Source organism: Phyllobates terribilis, unplaced genomic scaffold (assembly GCF_046119375.1).
Source record: "Phyllobates terribilis strain yellow unplaced genomic scaffold, ASM4611937v1 Scaffold_470__1_contigs__length_1423970, whole genome shotgun sequence".
NCBI lineage: Eukaryota > Metazoa > Chordata > Amphibia > Anura > Dendrobatidae > Phyllobates > Phyllobates terribilis.
The window spans coordinates 1055873-1078650 of NW_027363230.1; the positions used below are offsets into that span (position 1 = coordinate 1055873).

Here is a 22778-nt window from a genome sequence, read left to right on the forward strand (position 1 = left end):
TCGTTTTCTGCTTTACATCTAGTAATAAAACCTATATATTTTAGGCCACAGACAACAAGCAGTTTCTTCCTTGGAGTCTGTAGCTGAATACGTTTCTCAAAGACTCATCTTCCATAAAGCTAATTCTCGTCTCATTTACCGACACTGCAATCGGCATTAGCAATACTGCAGGAGATATTCATTACACGTGACATGAGAAATAACTACTTCATGAGGAGGACGACGTCATCTTCATCTTCTACTACGGCTCTACAAACATATTTAGCCAGAGTTCTTCACTGACTACATCTCCACCGGTCGTCTATATGAATGTTTCCCGTCTTCCCCGGACTGTAATCTTCTATCACGTTAGTTCTCATGTCTGATTCACACACAGAAGTTTGAGGCTTTGATACATGGTAAGTTTTTTAATATTAAGCAGAGTAGGACTATCCAGAATGGGTTCATTTTACCATGGTGGGATAGCTTTCATGCTATTTTTGATCAAAAACAGTGTTACTAGGAACCCTATTTTATTTAAATGCACTTTTGCTTTTTATTTATTTATTTACAGCAGGGTTTAAGATCATTTTTCTTCTTATAGTTTTTTTCTCATTTATGGCCATAGTAAACAAGCATTTATGTGCTGCATGGATACCAACTTAAACCAAGCTCAAATTCTGTGTTTTTTTAACAGGCACCATAGTGGCCCTGTGGGCTGCTGCTATGGATGATACACCCCTAACTATCCAACTATCATATGGTAAAAATCTCATAGGTCCTGTATTTATTAGTATCTGCACGAAGAATGGGGCTAAGTGAGTATTTATTAAAGGGAATCCACTCCCCAAGGCCAGCAAGCATCAGAATCTTCACTGAATAAAAAGCCATTTCTCAGCAAACAGACCTCTAATATGAGGCATAAAGGTATGTATAGATTCACATTTCTATCACCTGTATGCCAATATTAGAGGTCAGATAAGTTCCAGGGGGTAACAGATTCCCTTTCATCAGCCGTGGGGTAATCATAAAACCAGATATGTATCAAAGTATTCTAAGTTGGTTAATGGTTGTGTAGTCAATGGGAGGCATGTGTCACAGAGATGGCTGGTCTGTGTGATGTAACCCGGAGTGTTTCTCTAGGGCAGATAAGCACTAAGAGGATCGTTTGGTGCATCTGGGAGCCGGGTTACGGGTAGCTAGGAGAGAATGGACGTGTCCAGCTACCCCCCACATACCACACCTCTGGGTGTGGTTAACAGCCTATAAAATGGAGGCTGTTGTTTGGCACATGGTCTGTGTGTTTGGAGGGAGAAGGCCTCCTGTGTATGTTTGTCTTCAGACCAAGCCAGGACACTGGACGCTACCCCAGCTTGTGTGCCACACAGGCCTGGCTGAGCAGAGACCTGCTAAAGACATTTACTTTGTTTGCCTGATCTAAAGGCTATTTTCTTTTCTGTTTGGCTTCTGGGTTTATGAAGCAATAAACCCACATGAACTTTTAAAGGAACATGCCTCCTGTTTTCCTCCTGTCACACCCAAGTGAGTAAAACCTCCACAATTAGTGTTAGACTTGCGGGTAGCATTACCAGCAGAGACGTGTGACTGCTACAGGATGGACTGCATGCCCTGGGTGAAGTCTGTCGCAAGCCAGCAAGCATCGCCAGACGAAATGGAGGACCTGCTGAAACACCTGGTCCAGTCGCAGCAGCATCAACAGGAGACCAACAGGCTGTAGTTACAGCAGATCCAGCAGCACTAGCAGAAACAACGTCAGCAGATGCAGCTTCTGGCAACCGCCATCCAGGACAGGATGAGCGCTCCAACCCCAGGTCCGACTGAGGACTCCCATGTCCGGAAGGCGGTATGATGGGCTTTGCAGAAAATGACCCCGGGGGGGTGACGTTGAGACCTTCCTGATGGTGTTTCAAAGGGTGGCCGAGAGGGAGAAATTTCCACAAGAGCAGTGGGCAGAGGTATTGTCGCCATACTTGACTTGGAGAGCCCCAGAAGTACGCCTAGTAGGCGTACTATGATTTAGCTTTGCAGGATGCCAAAGAGTATGGCAAGCTAAAAAGTGAGATTCTCGCACGCTTGGGGTTGACAATGACTATCAGGGCACAGTGGGTTCGTATCACCAGAACAAACCACCTCTGTCCCAAATGTTTGACCTGCTGCACCTGGTCCAGAAGTGGCTGCAGCCAGAGTCCTCAATGCCTGCGCAGATGGTAGAGTGGGTGGTGATGGACCGGTTTGTGCACTCCCTGCCGAGGCCCATACAGCCTTGGGTTGCCCAGGGTGATCCCCGGTATGCGGATTAACTGGTCGGACTGATCGAGAGATACCAGGGGGTTGAAGGTTCCTTGGGAAGGCAGCCCACTACATGCTGGAGTTCCCAACAGGGGGTGCAGGCCCAAAAGGTGGTGGGACTTCCAAGGTCCAAATGGACGAGGGAGGTGGTGCCCAAGGTCCATACAGGTGATGTTGTTTGCTGGCGGTGCCACGGCCCAGGCCATATAGCCGCCCGTCATCCCCTGACCCTTGAGCCGATGGACTGCAGCATAGGACAACGTTGTTCATATTATGCTTATCCGGCCTGCAGGGTGAACTGTCCACCCAGCGAGGGGCCACAAGCATGTCACATGAAGGTGAACAGATGGGAAGTAACGGCACTGCTAGACTCCGGGAGCCTGGTGACCCCCTCCAAATTATCCCGGGGAAAAAAGTCGGCGTTCAGCGCATTCATGGTGATGCTAAAGACTACCCTACGGGCCAGAGTGGACATTGAAATGGCCCACGGTACAGAGTCCCACGAGGTCGGCGTCGTTCAGGACTTGTTGCACCCTATTATTATAGGCTGGGACTTTTGCTTGTTTTGGGATCTGTGGAGGAAGGGTTCTGAGTTCGCTGGCTCAGATAAGAAAAAAATTAACCCTAATGAGATATCACCACACCCAGAGTCAGACAGGTTTCCTTTTTGTGTCCTTGTGGGGGATGAGGAGGTAGTGCCCCCTGAGTCTGCAATTCCAGAGTTAGAGGTGACCAGCGAGAATTTTGGGTCAGCCCAACATAGGGACCTAACTCTGAAGGAAGCCTTTAATAATGTCACTATTATAAATGGGGTTGCACAGGAGTCAGGGACTGACACAAGGTTTCCCCATTTTATGATGAGTAAGGAGTTGTTGTACCGGGTCAAGAAAGTGAGGGAGGAGAGTGTGGAGCAGTTAATAGTGCCGGGCCCCTTTAGACGGAAGGTGTTGGACATGGCCCATTCACATGTCTTGGGGGGACATCTGGGAGTGGTTAAAACGCAGGAACGGATCGTGCAAAGGTTCTATTGGTGAACACTGGACATAATTTCAAAAAACATCACAGTAAAAGATAATACCTTACCCACACCAGGTCAGATTGCCAATGCACTGCAGGATGCAGCAAGCCTGCATCATAAAGGCAGGGCCAGCACATGTGCAAAATACTGAAGCAGACAGCCACTCACTAACCTACCAAATTCATGGAGGGGGTGACTGTGTAGTATTATACATGCACACCGATGGAGTCTGCATAGGGCGGGTGCACAGTGCAAAAAAGATTAAAAATAGTGTATAAGATAAATACACCACATGATAAATACCCCACCAGGCCTCTTTAGTGTTGGCTGGGTGAATTGGGGCATATGTCTTGTGTGCTTGCATGTATATAGTGCTTGGCAGCCCGTCTGATCTAAGGCTATGTGCCCACGATGCAGAAATGCTCAGGATTTTTTCCTGAGCGTTTCTGCATCTCCCTTGCAGAAAAAAATGCATGCGGATTGTACATGCGGATTGCACATGTCTTTTTCCTGCCAGGGACATGCGGAAGTGAAGCGTTCTTCACTTGCGTTTCCGCATGCGGGTTGACAAGCGCTTTCCAAGCAATTTTAGCATCACTTGGAAAGTGCTTGTCAACTTGGTCACACTATATAAATCCATGCAACCAGCATGGATTTATATAGTGTGACCTGAGAGAATGTAAAAAAATAAATCTATACTTACCCTCCGATGGCCTGCGCTGTCTTGCTTCGCTCGGTCCCGGCCGCCGGCAGTGGTAGACTGAAGGACCTGCCAACGTCAGCGTCGTGTGACCCGTCACATGACTCTGACATCAGAGCAGGTCCTTCATTCCATCGCTAAGTGCCGGGAAGCAAGGAGGAGTGCACTGCGGGCCGCCAGAAGGTAAGTATATATTTATTTTTTATTTTATTCTTCTTTTTTTACAGCTTTTTTAATGGTACCTGGGTGTGGATGAGAGTCTCCTGTCCTCCACAACTGGGTACCATCCGCACATTAGAACGTGCCAATTACGCAAGTATAGATGCAGTCTTTCGGAATTGGCGCGTACTAATGCAAGTCAATTGCAGCGAAAACGCAGCGCTTCCGCAAAATAATTGGTAGTGCTGCGTTTTTTCCGCAATGATAATCCACACCGTAAATTAAATTTGCGGATTATCATTGGGGAACATTGCTGCCCTTCTACATGCAAAAACGCTGCGGAAAAGCATTAAAAACGCATCGTGGGCACACAGCCTAATAGTATGGGCGTCATCAATAGGCTGCAAGCCAGACAATGTGCATCACACATATCTGTGTGACTGGCGCCCTATGCAGACTCCATCGGTGTGCATGTATAATACTACACAGCCACTCCCTCCATGAAATGGTAGGTTAGTGAGTGGCTGTCTGCATCAGTATTTGGCACATGTGCTGGCCCCGCCTTTATCATTGAGGCTTGCTGCATCCTGCAGTGCATTGGTAATCTGACCTGGTGTTGGTAAGGCATTATCTTTTAGGCTATGTGCCCACGATGCAGAAATGCTCTGGATTTTTTCCTGAGCGTTTCTGCATCTCCTTGGCAGAAAAAACGCATGCGGATTGTACGGAAGTGAAGTGTTCTTCACAAGCATTTCCGCATGCGGGTTGTCAAGCGCTTTCCAAGCGATTTTAACATCACTTGGAAAGTGCTTGACAACTTGGTCACACTATATAAATCCATGCAACCGGCATGGATTTATATAGTGTGACCGAAAGAATGGTAAAAAATAAATATATACTTACCTTCTGATGGCCCCCGGTGTCTTTATCCGATGCGTCCTGGCTTGCCGGCAGCTCGCGGTAGACTAAAGGACCTGCCATCGTCAGCGGTCGCGTGACCCCTCACATGACTAATTGACGTCATGGCAGGTCCTTTTCAGACCATCGTGAGCTGCCAGCAAGCCAAGACGCATCGCTAAGGACACCGGGGGCCATCAGAAGGTAAGTATAATGTATATTTTTTATTTTATTCTTTTTTTTACAGGTTCTATGGTACCCGGGTCCGGAGGAGAGTCTCCTCTTCTCCAAACCCGGGTACCATCCGCACATTGAAACGCATGGATTCCGCATCTGCAGATGCAATGATGCGGATTCCATGCGTTCCAATGTAAGTCAATGGCGGCGAACATGCCGCGCTTCCGCAAAATAATTGGTAGTGCTGCGGATTTTTCCGCAATGATAATCCGCAGCGGAAATTTCCGCAGCATGTGCACAGCACATGGGATTATCATTGGGGAACATGACAGACCTTCTACCAAGCGTTTAAGCGTTTCTGCAGCGGAATTGCCGCTGCGGAAACGCTTAAAAAACGCATAGTGGGCATACAGCCTTACTGTGATGTTTTTTGAAATTATGTCCAATGTTCACCATTTTTAATGTTTAGTGTTAGGACTCGCAAGTATGAGGACCCTTGACGTTTGGGTTGCGAGCTTCTGTATTTTGGCCAAAATATCGACCAACACCTCATGTGGTGTATTTATCTTCTACACTATTTTTCATCTTTTTTGCACATTTTTTTGCAGGATGAGGCCAGGCCTCTTTAGTGTTGGCTGGGGGAATTGGGGCGTATGTCTTGTGGGGGTGCACGTATATAGTGCTGGGCAGCCCGCCTGATCTAATAGTATGGGTGTCATCAACAAGCTGCAAGCCAGAAACTGTGCACCACACTTATCTGTGTGACTGGCGCCCTATGCAGACTCCATCGGTGTGCATGTATAATACTAGACAGCCACCCCCCTCCATGAATTGGTAGGTTAGTGAGTGGCTGTCTGCATCAGTATTTTGCACATGTGCTGGCCCCGCCTTTATCATGGAGGCTTGCTACATCTGGTGTTGGTAAGGCATTATCTTTTACAAAGGTTCTATTGGCCCAGATGTCACCGGGAAATATTTAAGTATTGCAGGTCTTGCACTACGTGCCAGTTAACCGACCCCACCTCTCACTTTTGAAGTCCCCTCGTGCCATTGCCCATTATTGAAGTGCCGTTCGAGAGAATTGCTATGGACTTGGTCAGTCCCCTGGTTGAATCTGCTTGTGGGCATCAATTTATATTGGTTATCCTGGACTATGCCACACGCTATCCTGAAGTGATTCCACTGAGAAACTCCTCCGCAAAGAATAAATCCCGTGAGTTGGTCCACGTTTTTTCCCCCCAACAGGCTTACCAAAGGGAGATACTCACTGACCAGGGAATTCCCTCTATGAGTAAGGTGATGAGGGAGTTATGCAAAGCCCTCCAAATCTCCCAACTGAGGACTTCAGTATACCATCCTCAGACGGATAGCCTAGTCGAAAGGTTTAACAAGACTCTGAAGAGTATACTGAGGAAGGACATAGAAAGGGACAGTAGAGACTGGGACTGTCTCCTACCGTATCTGTTGTTCTCCAACCGAAAGGTTTCACAGGCCTCTAGAGGGTTCTCGCCATTCGAACTTCTGTATGGCCGACATTCGCAGGGTCTTCTGGATGTCACAAAGGAAATCTGGGAAGCCGAATTCACGCCCCATAGGAGCGTCATCGAGCATGGTTGCTCTGATGCAGGAGAGGATTGTGAAGGTGATGCCCATTGTAAAAGAACATCTCCTCCAGGCACAAGAAGCTCATGCCAGAGTCTACAACCAGTCAGCCAGAGTGAGGCACTTCAATCCGGGAGACCGGAGTCCTCATGCTAATTACTACGGTGGAAAGTAAGTTCTTGGCCATGTGGCAAGGGTGGAAAAAGTGGGTGAAGCGAACTACAAGGTTCATCAACCGGGACGACGTAAGCTGTACCAGATATACCACATCAACCTCATCAAGCCGTGGCAAGACAGAGAGGCTGTGGAAGCTCCATGCTTGCTGGGCAAGCTAGAAGGTGACGTTGGAGGAGTCGCAATAGCGGAAACGCTAACGAAGGCCAAGAAACAGCAGTGCTGGGAGTTGATGCAGAAGAATAGGGATCTGTTCTCGGAATTGTCGGGCTGCACAAGGGTCATAGAACACAAGGTTCTGACGAAGCCACATGTGCGGGTGAACTTGAAGCCCTATCAGATACCTGAGGCCCGACAAGAGTTGATATCCAAAGAGGTAGCTTGTATGCTGAAGCTCAGTGTCATTGAAGAATCCAAGAGCAGTTGGTCGAGCCTGATTGTCTTGGTCCCAAATCCCAATGGTGAGTGGAGATTCTGCAACGACTATCGGAAGTTGAATGAGGTTTGAAATTTGATGCATATCACATGCCACGCGTCGTCGAGCTGATCAAGAGGCTTGGGCCAGCAAGGCACATAACCACCTTGGATCTGACGGAGGGATATTGGCAGACCCCCATGGCACAGGTAGCCAAAGAGAAGACTGCGTTTTCTACGCTGGACGGATGCTTCCAGTATGCCCGTATGCCGTTTGGACTGCAGGGGGCCCCTGCAAAATTCCAGAGAGCTATGGATTGCATCCTTGCATCCCATAAGCAATATGCTGCAACATACCTGAACAATATTATTATCTTCAGTCCAGACTGGGAGAGTCATCTGGAAAAGATTCAGGCTGTGTTTGATGCTCTGAGGAAGGTGGGGTTTTCAATAAACTCGAAGAAATGTGGCATGGGGAAATAAGAAGCCAAGTACTTCGGATATGTAATGGGTAGAGTCAAGATAAAACCCCAAAATATTAAAGTAGAAGCAATCCAAAATTGGCTGAGACCGGTGTCGAAAAAGCAAGTCAGAGCCTTCCTGGGAATCGTGGGATACTACAGGAAAATTCATCCCAAACTTCGCCATGATGGCCGCACCCCTGACTGACCTCCTTAAAGGGACAAAATCAGCCAAGGCCAAGTGGACAGCAGAGGAGGAGACGTCCTTTCAAAAGATGAAACTGGCTCTGTGTAGGCAACCGGTCCTGGTTGCCCCGGACTTCAAGAAAGAGTTTATACTCCAGACAGATGTCTCAGATGTCGTGTTAGCAGCAGTCCTTTCCCAGGAGATACACGGGGAGGAGCACCCTGTCCTCTACCTGAGTAGAAAGCTGTTCTCCTGCGAGAAAAATTATTCGGTCATAGAGAAGGAACGCTCGGCTATAAAGTGTGCGGTGGACACCTTACCGTACTGTTAGGTCGAAAATTTAGATTATTATCCGACTATGCTCCACTCAGATGGATGAGGGAAAAAAGTGAAAAAATGCCAGAGTCACCCTCGGGTTTTTAGCCCTACAGGACTCCTACTTCCCTGTAGAACATAGAGCAGGGAAGCTACATGGTAATGCCGATGCTCTCTCGAGAATCCCCTGTCTGGTAGTAAAAGGTGTCAACCCCACAGGTTTAGGCGGGGGGGTATGTAAGGTGGCTAATGGTCGCGTAGTCCATGGGAGGTATGTGTCACAGAGATGGCTGGTCTGTGTGATGTAACCCGGAGTGTTTCTCTAGAGCACATAAGCACTAAGAAGATCGTTTGGTGCACCTGGGAGCCGGGTTACGGGTAGCTAGGAGAGAATGGGCGGGTCCAGCTACCCACATACCTCATCTCTGGGTGTGGTTAACAGCCTATAAAATGAAGGCTGTTGTTTGGCACATAGTCTGTGTGTTTGGAGGTAGAAGGCCTACTGTGTATGTTTGTCTTCAGACCAAGCCAAGACACTGGACGCTACCCCAGCTTGTGTGCCACACAGGCCTGGCTGAGTAGAGACCTGCTAAGGACATTTACTTTGTTTGCCTGATCTAAAGGCTATTTGCTTTTCTGTTTGGCTTCTGGGTTTATGAAGTAATAAACCCACATGAAATTTAAGAACATGCCTCCTGTTTTCCTCCTATTGTGCCCCAGTGAGTAAATCCCCTACAATATGTATAAAGGAAAGGGTATGGTACTCAGAGAATGTTTCAATAATTCGCCTCAATGCATTTTCCCAACAGGTTCATTAGGAGGCTTGATACAGGGATGATAATTCATGATGTTCAACATAGCGTGCCTAATAGCCAGGTGTCCATGTTTAAATATCCCACTTCATCCAAAACCCCTCCCAGACTATGATGCTCATTCCCATTCCTAGAGGTGAATTGTCACAGGATATACAGAATAGAGTCTGTCTACAATAATATACTGCACCTACGCTACTTCTCATGAGCTAGAGGTTCGATAATGTCCATCACCTAGTGTGCATGTCCGGAAGTGACGTGCTTTATGCTGAAACACCAGATAAACTGATTGCCGCCGTGAAACTCGTACCTGTGACTGCGCATGCCCGTAGTCATCATTCCATCTAGGATCATTGTCCACAAATGTGCATGCCCATATGTCTGCGTTCCACACCGGAGTGCATATGGTATTGGATTGCATTCCACCAACAGAAAAATCCTCTGAGATCAGTATCATGGGAGACTAAAAACAAGTATTGCACATCCTTCCATCATGCAATCGGCATGTGGATCTACTTTATCACTACAAAATATATGGTATGGTGGCCCACAGTATACTCCTAAATGGTCATATTTGACCCCTATTGCATAATTAGAGATACACAAGGAACACCACACTTGTTAGTTACTAAATAGTATAATTGGGATATAACTGATAAGAAATAATTCTGATATAGAAGCTCAGATCTCTTGATGAAGTAAAACAATATGTGAACCTCGTTCACAGGGAACTGAGTAGCAATGGGTAGAGTATAAAATCCTAAAATGTAATCCAGAATGGGGCTGTATTCATACAAAACAGGCATAGGAAATTTGCTCATTCAGTCCCTTAGGGCCTAGTGAATCCAGTCTGGAAATACATTCACTTTCTTTTTTGAGGATACATCTATTAAGATCACCACCTCTCACATTGGGTTTAACCACCTCAATGATGCAAAAGGAGATGTCGCTTGTTTCACCTCAATGTGCACTGTTCATGTGTCTCACTAATGGGGTGTCCCAATGTCACGCCAGGTGTGAGTGCAACACAGAGGAGAAAGGGAAAGGGAGCCCAGACATTATGGAAAAGGGGGAAGAGGTGACCTCCTAATCTGGACTAGCATCACCCTGTCTCCCCCTAACGTCTCTATACAGCCTCCGCAGCTGTCGCCCATCACATGCCTTGCCCAACTATCCCTGTCGTAAGGCTATAGCTGGGGGTGGAAGGAGATGAGCACTAGTCAACCTCCGCTAGCACTCTAAAGACAAAAGGGAAAGACAACACAGGGGAATTAAAACTTTGCTTTAGAAGAAACTCCAACAGGGCACACGGCCTCAAGACTCCAAAGAGGACGTGATACTGCTTCAGCCAAGTTCCAAGTAGAAATGAGTATACCCGGCGACGCCAACATAGACACACCAGGTATATATACACCCAGACTAAATGGAGGTAGAATCTGGGTCCTAAACACAGCCTCTCATCTAGGCAGCTGTCTGCATTGCCAAACGTGGAGATCTCCTGCAAACCCCTGCAGGGCGACTGTCTGTCACCTCTGACACACCGGTGACACCCAACCATGGTGTATTTCGCCCAAATGCTCCCCCCCCCCCCCCCCGACACTCCTCTTAGACTGCCTCTTGGTCGTGCTTACATAACCTAGGAGGTAGGTGCATGTGGCCACATATACAAGTATACAAGGTTTTACAGTTGGAATAATCCCTCTGGAAAGAGGTTTCACCTGTAGAGGAACTCGAGAAAGATTTACATGGTCTCATCCAATTACATGTACAACTTTCTACACATCTAAAGAAACCAGATTCTTCTATCCAGCCATGTCCCCTTGGGTGCAGTTTTTTTTAGAAACTATGCACTAAACGGTCCCTAATTGACTAACCCTTTCTGAAAGTTATTGTGGGAGCAGATCACAAAGCACCCTCAGGTCCAGGTCAGCCACAAGTACATCCTAGTGTTTTCTGAGGATATTAAAGATATGGTCACAAGTTCCTATTACTTGTGTTATCCCATATTTTTCTTGGCGTCTTGGTTAGGTATGTAGAAGTGTCTCTCTCTCCTGTTTTTCAGCAAACAATCGTGCGGAATCCAAAATGTACTTTGGATACCTTTTTCCCTGAATCTGGTGTTCATGTCTATTGCCTGTATATTAATATCTGTGACATTAGAGCAGTTTCTTCTCAACTGTAAAACATTGGCCCTTGGATATTTTTTTTTTTTTTAGTAGGATGCAGTGGTGGCTATCCCACTTTAATAGTTTATGGTAGATGAGTGTCCCTAGGGTCCAAACCAGGGCTGTGGAGTCGGAGTCGGTGCCCATTTTGGTGGATTCGGTATAAAATGGACCCACTCCGACGCCTAAAATATATAATAAATTGGGTACAGTAGTTCAATGCAGTTTGTGAGGAATATTTTTTCATAAGAATTTGGGAAAGTTATGAAATGTCCTAGAATCATAGAATGGTAGAGTTGGAAGGGACCTCCTGGGTCATCTGGTCCAACCCCCTGCTCAAAGCAGGATTCACTAAATCATCTCAGACAGATGTCTGTCCAGCCTCTGTTTGAAGACGTCCATTGAAGGGGAACTCACCACCTCTCGTGGCAGCCTGTTCCACTCATTAATCACCCTAACTGTCAAAAAGTTTTTTCTAATATCTAATCTGTGTCTCCTCCCATTTAGTTTCATCCCATTGCTTCTAGTCTTTCCTTGTGCAAATGAGAATAAAGATGATCCTTCTAAAATGTGACAGCCCTTGACATATTTGTAGACAGCTATTCAGTCTTCTCCCAGTCTTCTTTTTTGCAAGCTAAACATTCCCAAATCCTGCAACCTTTCCTCATAGGACATGGTTTGCAGACCAGTCACCATTCTGGTCGCTCTTCTCTGAACTTGCTCCAGTTTGTCTATATCTTTTTTAAAATGTGGTGCCCAAAACTGTACACAGTATTCCAGATGAGGTCTGACCAAAGAGGAGTAAAGACCGATAATGACTTCACGTGATCTAGACTGTATGCTTCTGTTAATACATCCCAGAATTGTATTTGCCTTTTTTGCTGCTGCATCACACTGTTGACTCATGTTCAGTCTATGATCTATTAGTATACCGAAGTCTTTTTCACATGTACTGTTGCTTAGCTCTATTCCTCCCATTCTGTATATGCTTTTTTCATTTTTATTGCCCAGATGTAGTACTTTGCATTTTTCCCTGTTAAAAAACATTCTGGTTGCTGCCCACTGCTCCAGTTTATTTAGGTCTTTTTGAATCCTCTCTCTCTCTTCTCTAGTATTAGCTATCCCTCCTAGCTTTGTGTCATCAGCAAATTTAATCAGTTTACCCTCAATTCCTTCATCTAAATCATTGATAAAGATGTTGAACAATACAGGTCCCAGGACAGAGCCCTGTGGTACCCCACTTGAGACATTCATCTAGCTGGATGTGAAGCCATTTACAACCACTCTTTGAGTCCGATCACTAAGCCAGTTATGAATCCACCTAACAGTTGCCTGGTCCATTGCATACTTGGTCATTTTTTCAATAAGGATGGTGTGAGATACTTTGTCAAATGCTTTGCTGAAGTCAAGATATACTATATCTACAGCATTTCCCTGATCCACCCAGTCAGTGATTCTGTCATAGAAGGAAATTAAGTTAGTCTGACATGACTTGTTAGTTACAAACCCATGCTGACTCTGGTTAATCACTTCATTCTTATCCATGTACTTACATACATATTGTTTAATAATTTGTTCAAAGATCTTTCCTGGTATAGAAGTCAGACTCACCGGCCTATAGTTCCCTGGGTCCACCTTCTTCCCCTTTTTGAAGATAGGAACAACATTTGCTCTTCTCCAGTCTTCTGGGACTTCTCCTGTTCTCCAAGAATTTTCAAAGATTATGGAGAGTGGTTCTAAAATTTCTTCTACGATCTCCTTCAGTACTCTGGGGTGTAATTCATCTGGACCTGGAGACTTGAACTCATTTATATTAGCTAAATATTCCCTCACAATCTCTCTGTTTACAGATAACTTGGATTCTTCTATTCCTTTAAAAGGACAGTGAAGATCAGTTGATGTTACATTTTCTTTCTGAGAGAAAACAGATGCAAAATAGGAATTAAAAAGTTCGGCCTTCTCAACATCCTCTCTTACCATTTCTCCATTTTCATCCTGTAAAAATCCTATAAATGTCTTGCCTATTCCTGATCTAAGAGTCTAGACTTTTAGCTGAGAAAAGCCTTAGTTACTTACCGGTAACGGGATTTTTCGGAGCCCATGACAGCACCACGAGAGAGAGGATCCGCCCATCAAGGACAGGAAACCTACAGGTTAAAAAGGGCGGCACCTCTCTCTCACCTCAGTTTAGTTAACAGAGCATGAGAGGACCGCCAAGGTTAGTTACAATAAACACATCATTACATTAAGTACATTACTTTCACCAACTTCTCCCAAAGGTGCACAAAACAAAGGAAAGCCAACTCTACGGGAGTGCAAAACACCAGTGAAGGGAGGGAATATACGGGTGCTGTCATGGGCTCCGAAAAATCCCGTTACCGGTAAGTAACTAAGGCTTTATTCGTTCTCCCATGACAGCACCACGAGAGAATTACAGAGACGAAAGGAAATTAGGGAGGGATCACCGCTTGAAGCACCCTTCTCCCAAAGGTGAGATCAGCAGAGACACCCAGGTCCAATCTATAATGCCTATAAAAGGTAGAAGGAGAAGACCAAGTGTCAGCCTTACATATCTCTTCGATGGAAAGCCCCGTTTTCTCCGCCCAGGAGGTTGCTATCGCTCTGGTGGAATGAGCTCTCAACCCCTCCGGAACCTCCTTATTCCCTGAGGAGTAGGCGAGGGATATGGCCTCTCTAATCCATCTTGCAATCGTAGACTTTGAGGCCTTACAACCCTTTCTAGCCCCCTGATGGCATATAAATAGGGAATTATCCTTCCTAAAACTGCGTGAAATCTGTAGGTATTTGAGTACGCACCTCCTCACGTCTAAAGTGTGTAGCCTCTCCTCTTTTTGATTTTTGGGGGGAAAGCAAAAGGTTGGGAGAACTACCTCCTGAGTTCTATGGAACCGAGTGACTACTTCTGGAAGAAAGGCTGGGTCAGGTTTTAATACAATCCTATCATCCAGAATCTGAGTAAATGGCGGACATATGGAAAGAGCCTGTATGTCACTCACTCTTCTGGCTGAAGTCAGGGCCACTAACAGGGCTGTTTTTAGGAGAATAATTTTTGGGGAGGCTAAATCTAGGGGCTCGAAGGGAGGATTAGTTAAGGCCTCTAGGACCAAATTCAAATCGCAGGGAGAGGATTTTGCTTTGATAATGGGTCTACACCTAAAGGAAGCTTTTATAAATCGTGCTATCCAATAATTAGCTGCAATATCGGAAGAAAACAAAGCTCCCAAAGCCGACACCTGTACTTTTAAGGTACTAGTGGTAAGCCCCAATTCTAAGCCCCGCTGCAGAAACTCTAGTATTTTCCCAATAGGGGGCCCCTCCTCTGATTTAAATTCAGTAAATGATAAAAACTTCCTCCAGGTCCTAGCATAAATGCGGGTGGTAACGGGTTTTCTGCTAGACAAGAGAGTATTTACTACATTTGCGGGGAATCCCTTGTTGGTTAACAGCACCCTCTCAAATTCCACGCCGTCAAATGGAGACTCGAGGCTGGAGTATGGGAAACCGGACCCTGTGTGAGAAGGTCTGGAATCTCCGGAAGGATCCAGGGATCTGATATGGATATTTTTCGGAGACAAGGGAACCACGGTCTTTTGGGCCAAAAGGGGCATATGAGTATTACTCTGGCCCTGTCTGCCCTGATCTTCCTTATAACTGCTGGAAGCAGGATCATGGGAGGAAATGCATATGTCAGAGGGAATTTCCAGGGAACCATAAAGGCGTCCACTGTCAGGGGTTCTTCTCTGGGGTCTAGGGAACAGAATGTTGTCACCTTCCGGTTGCATTTCGTCGCAAATAAGTCCACTGTCGGAAGACCCCACATTGCCACAATTCTGGAGAAGATTTGAGGATTCAAGGACCATTCTCCCTCTTTTATGGAAATACGGCTTAGGAAATCCGCTGTGACGTTGTTAGAACCTTGCTCTTAGGTTTTTTCCTTTGCTGGTCACATGACCTCGTTGGCCTATTTAATCCTGCTCCGCCCTTCTGGCTTTGCTGGACTTCATTGTATAACTACTTTCTAGCTAGCCTGTGCTCTGTATCTAACTCTGTTAGTTTGCTTGGTCTACGGACCTCAGTGTTCTATATATTTTGTTTGTTTGTCTGACTGCTACTATTTCTGTTAGGAGGTGTCCCATTTTCCTCCCAGTCCTTAGTACTTGTAGGGATTCCTTCCCCACATCTATAGGTCTCCGTACAGACTAGCTTAGGACTTTAGCAGGTCTGATCGCAGGATCAGGTTCCCTGTTACATCGTAGGGATTCAGCTGAGTTCTATCGTAGGGACAGATTTCCTCTCTTTCCTTAGCTCTGGTAGCAGAACATAACAGTAAGTCCAGCCTGCAAATTCTCTAAGGAAAGATTTTTCTGTTCCATCATGGTGTCGGTTCAGGATTTGGCTCATCGCCTGCAGGGACTCTCTCTGGAGGTGGCCGAGCTCCGTCAGCACGTGAGTAACTGTCCTGGAGCACATTTCTTCTTGGAGCCTAAGGTATGTTTGCCGGATTTATTTTTTGGTGAACACCGAGAATTTTTTTCATTTAAAAATGCTTGCTTATTGTATTTTCGTTTGAGACCCAAGTCCTCTGGGGATGAATCCCAGCGCATAGGGTTCATAATGTCACTTTTGCGCAAAGAGCCTCAGGAGTGGGCCTTTTCTTTGCAACCTAGTGATACATGCTTCAGATCAGTGGATAGTTTTTTTTCTGCTTTGGGGCTATTATATGATGATCCTGACCGTGTCGCATCAGCTGAGACTGAGTTGAGACGTTTGAAACAGGGATTAGGTAATGTGGAAAAATATTGTACTCATTTCCGTCGTTGGTCTACTCAAACAGGGTGGAACGATTCTGCTCTGAAAAGTCTATTTCTTGCTGGGCTCAATGAAAGGGTTAAAGACCTGCTAATTGCTTATCCTACACCTGAAGATTTGCAACAGGCTATGCAATTAGCTATACGGGTGGATAGGAGACTGCGTGCAAGGGTTAATGAGAGCAAATCCTCTGCTATGTCAGTTTCTGGTTATGAGAATGTGTGTACGAACAGTGGTGAACCGATGGAGATTGGATCGGTGGCACCTCGCTCTCAAGAAAAAGACCGTCGATTTTCTGAAGGCTTGTGTTTCTATTGCGGAAAATCTGGTCATTTGATTAAAGGCTGTGAGCTTCGTATGAAGAAAGAAAAAAAAATGGTCAGTCATGCCCGTATTGCCTGTTTAAATTCCAAGGGTGTATTTTTAGCTGCTTCCACGATTGCTCAGGAAAAATTAATGGAATTTCGGGTGTTTGTTGATTGTGGGTCTACTCTGAATGTAATTGATGGGGGATTCTTGGAAAGACTCAATTTAAAACCCGAACCTTTATCATCCCCCATTGCTGTGGTTTCTGTGGATGGTTCCCCTTTGAAGAATATTACTCTTAAGGTCTGTGAATTTCCTCTCACTATTAATGGTGTTCACCATGAGAAATTGGATTTGGTAGTTTTGAATAACTTGCCTTCTCCAGTAATATTGGGATTGCCCTGGTTAAAATTTCACAATCCTGTACTGGATTGGTCTACCAATGAAATTAAATCCTGGAGCCATAAATGTTATGACAAGTGTTGTAACGGGCGTATTGCAGCTTTGGATAGGGGAGAATTGCCTGTTCCTATTCAGGATTTTTGGAGAGTTTTTTCTGAGAAGGAATCGCAGGTTTTGCCTCCCCATAGAGACTATGATTGTTCTATTGAATTTGTCCCTGGAGCGACTCTTCCTAAAAGTCGTTTATTTAACCTTACTATTCCTGAGAGGAAGGCTTTGGATGAATATATACAGACAAGTTTGGCCGCCGGTCACATTAGGCCCTCTAAGTCTCCTGTGGCGGTTGGATTTTTTTTTGTAAAAAAAAAGGACGGCGGTTTACGTCCTTGTCTGGATTTTCGTGAGATTAACAAAATTACTGTACGCAATCCTTACCCACTGCCATTGATTCCTGATCTGTTTAATCAGTTAATGGGGGCCAAGTGGTTCTCTAAAATTGACCTTAAGGGGGCATACAATCTGTTGCGCATGAAGGAGGGTGACGAATGGAAGACTGCTTTTAACACTCCTGTGGGTCATTTTGAGAATCTGGTTATGCCTTTTGGTCTTACTAATGCTCCTGCATTTTTTCAGAATCTTATTAATGACATCCTTAGACCTTTGATCGGCAAAAATGTGGTTGTGTATTTGGATGACATTTTGATTTATTCGCCGGATCTTGAGTCTCATTGGCGGAGCGTACGTGAGGTATTACAATTGTTAATGGACAATTCGCTTTTTGCTAAGCTGGAGAAATGTGAGTTCGCTGTACAGAGAATTAGTTTTTTGGGTTACATTATCTCCAGCGAAGGTTTTGAGATGGACCCGGTTAAAGTTCAAGCTGTACAGGAATGGCCTAGGCCTACTGGTTTGAAATCGATACAGAGGTTTTTAGGTTTCGCCAATTATTACAGAAAATTCATAAAAAATTTTTCTAGTATTGTCAAACCTCTAACCGATCTCACCAGGAAAGGTGCTGATGCGGTTCAGTGGTCTTCTGAGGCCATTGAAGCTTTTGTGTATCTCAAGGAGAGGTTCACCTCTGCTCCCATCCTTATGCAGCCTGATGTGACTAAGCCGTTTTTGGTTGAGGTTGATGCTTCTTCGGTGGGGGTTGGCGCAGTATTGTCTCAGGATAACGGGGATGGATTACATCCCTGTGCCTTTTTTTTCAAAAAAATTTTCGGAGACTGAACTGAATTACGATATTGGTAATCGGGAATTATTGGCTATTAAACTCGCATTTGAACACTGGCGCCACTTCTTGGAAGGTGCGGAATTTCCCGTTCAGGTTCTTATGGATCATAAAAATCTGATATATCTTGATGCTGCCAAGCGCCTGAATGCCCGTCAGGCTAGGTGGGCACTGTTTTTCTCGCGGTTTAATTTCTCCGTTACTTACATCCCTGGTACTAAGAATGTTAAGGCGGATGCCTTGTCTCGCAGTTTTTCTCCCATAGTTGGTGCTGAGAAAGAGGAGAACATTTTACAAGAAGGTGTTGTGATAGCTGCTTTGGACTCCGTTTTGGAAGACGAGATTCTTAAAGCACAGGAGAATGCCCCATCTAACACTCCTCATGGGAGGTTGTTTGTGCCTGGGACCTTTAGGAGAGATTTGTTTATTGAGTGTCACGAATCTCGGTTGGCAGGTCATCCCGGAATCTCTGAGACCAAGAGACTGGTGGGTCGCAGTTTTTGGTGGCCTGGATGGCAGAAGGAAGTCATTAAGTGGGTGCGTCAATGTACTATATGTGCTAGATCTAAGTCCTCACATACTCCTGCTGCGGGGTTGCTTTGTCCTTTGGAGGTTCCTAGTGCTCCTTGGACACATTTGGCTATGGACTTTATAACTGACCTTCCCCCCTCTGAGGGTTTTACGGTCATCTGGGTGGTCGTGGACCGTTTTAGCAAGATGTGTCACTTGGTTCCCTTCGTCAAACTGCCCTGCGCTAAAACTCTCGCTAAGGCCTTTGTCAAGGAAATTGTCAGACTTCATGGCGTTCCTACTGACATTGTTTCTGATAGGGGTCCTCAGTTCGTGGCTCGTTTTTGGCGTGCCTTTTGTGATAGGTTGGGAATTCATTTGTCGTTCTCGTCCGGATATCATCCTGAATCTAATGGCCAGACAGAAAGGAAAAACCAGGATGTTGAGCAGTTCTTGCGTTGTTTTGTGGCAGACAATCAAGAGGGGTGGTCTGAGTTTCTGCCACTTGCTGAATTTGCTCTGAACAATCATACATCTTCTTCTGCTGGTTGTTCGCCTTTTTTTTGTTGTTCTGGGAGACATCCGTCGTTTGGGTCGTTCTCCAAGTTGGGATCTGCCGTGCCTGAGGAGGAGAATTTTTCCGGTGATTTGGAGAGAGTTTGGACGGATGTGCGTGGTAATCTTCAGGAGGCCAACAGAAAATCTAAAGACTACTTTGATAGGAAACGACAGGAGGTTTTGTTCGCTGTTGGTGACATGGTTTGGTTGTCCTCTAGGAATCTGCGGTTGAGGATTCCTTCTAAGAAATTGGGTCCCAAGTTTGTAGGGCCCTTTAAGGTGCTTCAGGTTGTCAACCAATCTGCTGTTAGGTTGGAGGTTCCTACCTCCTGGAGAACTAATCCGGTATTTCATGTCTCTCTGTTAAAAAAAGCTGTTGTGTCGGATGGTGACGCCTCTGCCTCTGTTCCTCCGGTGGTGGAGGACGGGGAATATGAAATTTCTCGCATCCTTAACTCTAGACGGTATAGAGGTAGTTTGCAGTATCTGGTGGCCTGGAAAGGTTTCGGACCCGAGGATAACTCTTGGGTGAGGTCAGATGATGTTTCCGCGTCCAGACTTATCAGAGCGTTTCACAGGAGATTTCCTGATAAGCCTGGTCCTAGGGGATCCGGAGGATCCTCTTAGAAGGGGGGGTACTGTTAGAACCTTGCTCTTAGGTTTTTTCCTTTGCTGGTCACATGACCTCGTTGGCCTATTTAATCCTGCTCCGCCCTTCTGGCTTTGCTGGACTTCATTGTATAACTACTTTCTAGCTAGCCTGTGCTCTGTATCTAACTCTGTTAGTTTGCTTGGTCTACGGACCTCAGTGTTCTATATATTTTGTTTGTTTGTCTGACTGCTACTATTTCTGTTAGGAGGTGTCCCATTTTCCTCCCAGTCCTTAGTACTTGTAGGGATTCCTTCCCCACATCTATAGGTCTCCGTACAGACTAGCTTAGGACTTTAGCAGGTCTGATCGCAGGATCAGGTTCCCTGTTACATCGTCGGGATTCAGCTGAGTTCTATCGTAGGGACAGATTTCCTCTCTTTCCTTAGCTCTGGTAGCAGAACATAACAGACGTTTTCTTTCCCTTTTAGATGAATAGCCGAAAGGGAGAGACAATGATATTCTGAAGAAGTCTGTCCGCTACCCTCATTAAGTCTCTTGAGCGGGTTCCCCCTTGGTGATTTATATAAGCTACCGAGACTTGATTGCCCGAGAGTATACGGACATGCTGGCCCTGTAAGGAACTTGTTGAACGCATAATCCACCGCCAAAAGCTCCTTAACATTTGATGACAACTGTATCTCACTCCTTGACCAGGTCCCCTGAACTAAGTTCCCATTGAAGTGAGCTCCCCAACCTGCAGCACTCGCATCTGTAGTTAAGACTCCCATCGGCTTACACTCCCAGGGGACCCCCCTAGAAAGATTATCGTGTCATAACCACCAATGAAGGGAATGTATGGCCCGAGGACACAGGGTAAACTCACGGTCTAAATGTCCTTCTAGGACTGAGTTGTTATACAATACATCCCACTGAAGAGCCCTTGAATGAAATTGTGACCAACGAACTGCGGAAAAACTCGAGGTTAAGGTCTCTAATAACGACATGGCTTTACGGAGTGACATAGAGGGTTTATCCATACACTGTCTTACCAAACCCTGGATTCTTGTGATTTTTTCTTCAGATAAATAACATAACCGTTTTTTAGAATCTAACATGACCCCCAGATACTGCTGAGCTTTGAGTGGAGTTAATCTAGATTTTTCCAAATTTAGAAACCACCCCAAGCCCTCCAAGACAGACATGGTCACCCGAAGGTGGGCCTCGCATTGAACAACAGAGTTTCCCACTATCAGGAGATCATCTAGGTAAGGGATTATTAGAATGTCTCTTTCTCTTATATGGGCCATAACCTCTGCCATTAATTTGGTGAAAATTCGCGGGGCTATTGCTAACCCAAAGGGAAGTGCAGTGTACTGAAAGTGTTTAACCACCCCCTCAATTTCAATGGCCAGCCTCAGGTATTTCTGATAGTAACTATGAATGGGAATATGGTAATGCGCATCCTTGAGATCGAGAACTACCATATAACAGTGGGGAAAAAGCAACTTTATTACTGTTTTCAAGGATTCCATTTTGAAAGTGTCTACTTTAAGGAAGCTATTTAAGGATTTTAGATTTATAACTGTCCTGAAACTCCCATCCGGTTTTGGGACCAAGAAGAGCGGGGAGTAGAATCCGAGACCCTTTTCTGAATCCGGAACCTCAATCAGGACGTTTTTCCTTATTAAGACTTGAATTTCCGATACGAGGGCAGTCTGGCGTTCTGGGGAGGAACTAGAGGGAACAATCATGAATCTCTTGTGAGGAAAAGCTTGAAATTGAAATTTTAGACCATATTTAATCAGGCTCAAAATCCAATTACTATGAGAAATCTGTTCCCAAGCTGGGGAAAATAATGACAATCTCCCTCCCACCTGGGCTGATTGTGCATTCCCTGGCTTCTGCTGATTTTTTGGAGATGAACCAAAGAGAAGGCCTCTACCTTTTCGACCTCTTTCTTCGGACTTGTCCGGTTCCCTGAAGAATCTTCTTCGGATGAATTTTCTTTTCCGAAACGATCTCTTAAAGGAGGGTAGAGGTACTGATGGAAAACACTTCTTAGGATCTCCGGCCTTCTCCAATAATTCGTCCATAGTCTGGCCAAAGAGATATTCCCCTTCGCAAGGGATTGCACACAGCCTGGACTTTGTCTGTACATCCCCAAGCCAGCATTTAATCCATAGCGCTCGTCGAGCCGCATTTGACAGAGCTGATGACTTTGCTGCGAATCTGACTAAGTCCGCAGACGCATCAGCAAGAAAGGCCGCTGCACCCTGAATCAGTGGAAGGGAAGAAATAATCTCCTTCCTAGAGACACCATCCCTTAGCTGACTGTTTAACTGTTCCAGCCAAACCATCAGGGCTCTAGATGTGCAGGTGGCTGCTACTGCTGGTCTCAGTGCTCCTGCAGCTGTCTCCCATGCACCTTTTAAGAAGGTATCGGCTCGTCTGTCCAGGGGGTCTTTTAATGCTCCCATGTCATCAAACGGGAGGGAAGTCTTTTTTGCCGCTTTAGCGACAGCAACGTCCAGCTTTGGTGCTTTTGACCAAGAGGAACATATGGCATCCTCAAATGGGTACCTCCTCTTGAAAGATGGAGGAACACTGCCCTTCCTGTCGGGTTTTTTCCACTCTCTATCATTGAGGTCTTTTACTCTTGTATTCACGGGAAAACGTTTTCTCTTTTTCTGACCTAATCCACCAAACATTAAGTCCTCCACAGACTTTTCTGCCCTCATGTCTACAATGCCCATGGTAGACCGGACAGCTTTTACCAAGGCATCAACCTCCTGCAGAGGAAAACACTGTCTATCCGATTCACTATCAGAAGAAGAGAGAGCGGAGGAGGAAATGTCAGATATCTGGACCCGGCTCAGGTTCCCGAGAAATATGAGTAGATTCTGAGCCTTGCAAAGCCTTGCCTATTTCCTCTCTAATTAAAGTCTTTAGGTCCAGGGACAACCCAGGGGTTTCCTC

At 45.6% G+C, this 22778-nt stretch overlaps 1 protein-coding gene across 1 annotated transcript in view; it reads right to left on the reverse strand.

The window, feature by feature from the left end:
• The window catches only part of LOC141229264 (uncharacterized), a 72970-nt gene that overhangs the window by 16354 nt on the left and 33838 nt on the right, over window positions 1-22778 (reverse strand). Inside the window, exon 4 of the mRNA XM_073667450.1 lies at window positions 22310-22591. Coding sequence (XP_073523551.1) covers window positions 22310-22591 — 282 coding nt within the window. The remainder of the gene's footprint in view (window positions 1-22309; window positions 22592-22778) is intronic.